The 4,084-nt window shown below is 34.4% G+C and overlaps 1 protein-coding gene across 3 annotated transcripts; it reads right to left on the bottom strand.

The window, feature by feature from the left end:
• Positions 1–226: 226 nt before the first annotated feature.
• Positions 227–2,970, bottom strand: LOC108814914 (uncharacterized). Of its 3 annotated transcripts, none has more exons than XM_018587562.2 (11): positions 2,637–2,970; positions 2,448–2,550; positions 2,335–2,360; positions 1,983–2,198; positions 1,806–1,877; positions 1,631–1,723; positions 1,310–1,372; positions 1,112–1,216; positions 874–1,033; positions 687–796; positions 227–564 (listed from the first exon to the last, which is right to left on the bottom strand). In XM_018587562.2, exons 1-11 carry the CDS (start codon positions 2,847–2,849, stop codon positions 478–480), a joined length of 1,248 nt encoding a protein of 415 aa, XP_018443064.1. In that variant the 5' UTR covers positions 2,850–2,970; the 3' UTR covers positions 227–477. The 3 variants fall into 3 exon arrangements, with proteins under 3 accessions (XP_018443064.1, XP_018443065.1, XP_018443066.1); XM_018587563.2 differs by having other exon boundaries at positions 1,310–1,351; positions 2,637–2,969; XM_018587564.2 differs by having other exon boundaries at positions 1,310–1,351; positions 2,448–2,539; positions 2,637–2,722.
• Between the last annotated feature and the right edge of the window lie 1,114 nt (positions 2,971–4,084).

Raw genomic sequence — 4,084 nt, 5'->3', positions numbered from 1 at the left:
TATAGGAATATATATAAAGGAGGTTTTAACTTGGGAACCAAGACTAACTTGGAAATGCAACATAATCAAAACCAGATGATCAACAATGGCAAAATAATCTTTACAACATAAACAAGGACTATGTTGTCGTTAAAAGTTGTTTGAAATAAGCGAACCAAATTTGTCTCTAACATAAACCAAACTTTAACAATTACTTGGCCTTGTTGTCAAAAGTAGATGCAGACCATGTTTATACATAAGTAACATAACCAAACTTAAGTGAAGACCCTTAAAATATTGTATGTTGTTTCCGTAAGATACAACATATTTCACGTGTGATTACATAAGGAATTAAAACTGGCCATGAATAAACGTAGTTTATCAATATTGTTATATCAGAAATCTTAGAAAAGTTTGAAATCGCTAAAAATGTAATCGAATAAGATGTTCTACGTTTCAGGGAGGGGGAAGATCAGAGAACCGTGAAGGTATAAAGTATCATCCGCAAGCTGGAATGGTAGGAACAAACGGCAGTGATGCGTCTCTATCACACATATCCGGACTAATGTCTATTACTCCTTCGCCCTGCCATATTTAATTATGAGGGTAAGAAATTATGCAACCTAAAAGCCAAAACAATTAAAATAACATTCCTTTGAATTCAAATTAGGTCATTCCTACATATATGGATTCAAGACCTTCGTTACCTTGGCAATGTTTCTGAAATAGGAGGTTGTGTAGTTTCCAGTTGGAAACAAGGCTTCAATCATGTCAGCCAGCACGAGGTTTGGTTGCGATATTGCTCCGTCATGCCAGTCTTGTCATTATCAAAACACAAACACACGGCTTCAGCTAAAATCTATAGAAACTAAACAATGTCTAAGACTTTCTTACCAAGAGTTGTTCCCTGTCTAACTCTTTTGTCATATCTCCAGATGCTCTGATTAAACGCAAAACATGAGTTATCCTCCAGGCTTATGTTATCCAAGAATGTTTTCTGTGTGTAATTCTGAGGGTAGGACGATATCGTTTCATCGATCACCGCATCCACAGTCTGTTGAATATATAATTTTTCTAGTCAAAGAAGAAGAATTTTCTCTGGTCAATAGAAAATGTTAGCAGACACGCTTACACATAAAATGGCATGGAGTGCTTCCAAATCATCAGGATCAGAGACATTGTAAGTGATCTTGTTTATAGATTTGTCGATATTCTCGCCACCCGCATCTTCTACAAACTGTTTTGATTGTGTGTGCATAATGTTCAGTTTCAAAGATGTTTCCAGATTTTCAAAAGAAGAACTGAAAGTGCCGAAAGCTGAACTGCATACCTTTAGCTTATGCGGTTCCTTTGTAAAACACCAAACACCTCCCTTAAAGATGAAATGCAATTGCTGTTAGTATAAAACCATAAATACACATTCATCTTTGGATTATAAGAAACATGACCCGTAATTCTTGAAACAAGACTCCTGCTAATTTTTCTTAGAAACGGTTTTAAAGTGAAATATAGAGTAAGTTTTTGTCTACCATTGGAGATGGTCTAACCATATTATGAATCATTTGTGTGAGAGATAAAATTTCTTAGAACCTCAACATAGTTTGGAATTTGGAACTATCCCCATAAGAAAGTATAAAAGAAGATTTCATACATTTTTATCGTACTCCATCCAGGCTACAATGGGTTTGAAGGATGTCCTCCTTTTAGCTGCCATTTGAGACAAGCAATTATAGCTTGCTTTGACCTGAAAGGCTCCATAACTAACTTTATAGACAACAAAGATTGGTGGTAGGCATAAATGGAAAAGAAAGAGGATTAAGACTAACCGCATCATAGACTTGATTGGCTTTAGTTTCAAGATTGGCAAAAGCACCAAGGAATTTGATCCACTCGGCTCTCTAAATCAAGAATAAAAAACCAGCATAATTTCAAATCAAAATGTGAAAAGTTTCAATTTTGGTTAGATCTAGATATATGCAAAGATAATAATAATAATTAGGCACCTGAAGAGGTGTGCCTTCGCTGAGTGGAAAAAAGTTTGCAAAATTGCAAGTCTGAAGTTGATCAGTGTCACTGATGAAGTGCGCTGCAAATTGAGACACTTCTTCTGCACCTTTTTCAAACTTAACTACTTCCCCTGCCTCAAGCAGTTTCAGAACACACGGTGAAGCCACCGCGTCTGATGTTATTCCCTTCAAGCTCCCGAGTAATCCAAGTAGCTGACGATAATAACCAAAACATTTGTTTTCTTAACATCCTTACAAATTACATTTTTGTCCCATCCTAAAGCGTGATCGTAAAGTCGTTGATTTAACACAAACCAGATCTATTAATTAGCTAGAAAAAACTGCTTGCCTCGAAGAAAGAAACCGGAATGCCTCCTGAATAAGAAAAAAAGAAGAGAGATCTTAAAAGGCAGGGGCATTTTAAACAGAGGAAAGAAAGCAGGGGAAAATAACAGAGCATACCTTGAGAAGATTGAGTGTCTACTGAGTAGTTAAGAAGTGGAATCACATAGGACTTTATCCTGGAAGTACAATACTTTGTCCGAACCGCCATTCTAGAAGTGTTCTACAGATATTACTTTTTCTTTTCAGTCACAAATGATACATTTGGCAACAAAAAGAAAGACAATATGATGAAAAAAATGCAAGAACCTGAATAAGGAGATAACTCTTGCCATCAATAGCATTCTTGATGACTTTGAAGGTTTGTCCATAATATATATGGAAATTATCAGCATCTTCTACCTTTGAAATGCTTCCCACTTTTACATTGTTGGAAGCTCCGTTTGATTCTTTGGCCACCATGCACAACAATACTAACAACAGTACCAGAGGCCAAGAACACAAAGGCGATGAAGACATCATAGCTGTTAATTAGGCCAGGTGATGAAAAAAGAAGACAAAATCAACTAAACCCTTTTGGAATTTAGATTGGTTCTCTTTTATGTTTGTGATCGGAGAGATAAAGAGAAATACTTGTTTATTTTTACTTTTTTTTTCTTGGTTATAATTACTTTATATACGCTACAAATTCTGTTGGAATGTACTTTTTGTTTTCTAGTATGATTTAAAAACCAGTCTATAATTCAGATGGAATATTTTCGTTACTCCACTTCCTTACTTGAGAGTAGATTTATATGCAACCACTATTATTTTATAAACACAAGTACCATGCTACATTCTTCAATTTATACCCTTTTTCTTTATCTTAATTTAAACTGAGGTGGCAAGATTTCCAAGTAGGGTTCATCTAGAATATGTTACAGATCTCAGGGTGAGATTTGGTTTGAAATGAGACTGAAGTAATTTCCTCGACGTGTTATAGAATCTCCTATCGCAGATGTAATAGAAGCTTTAGTAATGTCTATTACATACCTAATATGAACTAATCCGTTTATTTATAGTTTGAATGTAATCTATTAAATTTGGTATCAAGAAACAGTTATAAGACAAAAAGAAATTAGTAAAGAAAATATAAAGTTAGGTTTTGATTGACAGTGAGCATGCTAGAGGTGACCCGTGAAGACAGCACGTTACTATTATGGGCTTGTCATTTTGTGTTTCAATAGTTAGCACTTTTGCTTTCTTGTGATTTTCTGTCCAACCCATCATCCCTCACCACGTGCTCTCCATCTCCAGTAACATTAGCTCGATTCCAAGGGTTTTGACTAAAACGTCCTAAGTGATAATGCAGAGATATTATCATAAACTATTTTCCATATATTTTGTTATTTTTTCTTCTATAATAAAAAATCACTAAAATGGGATATATTCTAACGCATTTCTATAAAATAATACTCTCAGTATAAAGTAAATAAAAAAATAAAAAATGATATTTCTTCTTTTATAAATCGAAGAAATATAGTAGACTAATTCTTATGGTCAAGTGGTAGTGGATGAGTTTAGGACGCAAACACATTTCCAATTTGATATTTTTGCTATGCGAAACTAAGTCATATTGATCTATTCACTTAACGTGAATATGTGTCCATGCTTTAGAATCTATTTGAATGCCCTAGATAACAAGTTCATCCGCAGACTTTCAAGTCTTTTGGATTCAACTAGGTTAAAAAATTTCAGTTTCAGAAAAAAGAAAAATA

The sequence above is a fragment of the Raphanus sativus genome, unplaced genomic scaffold, assembly GCF_000801105.2.
Source record: "Raphanus sativus cultivar WK10039 unplaced genomic scaffold, ASM80110v3 Scaffold5107, whole genome shotgun sequence".
NCBI classification, from domain to species: Eukaryota; Viridiplantae; Streptophyta; class Magnoliopsida; order Brassicales; family Brassicaceae; genus Raphanus; species Raphanus sativus.
Note: the sequence above shows the minus strand (reverse complement) of the source record. Positions and strands in the feature narration are given on the sequence as shown.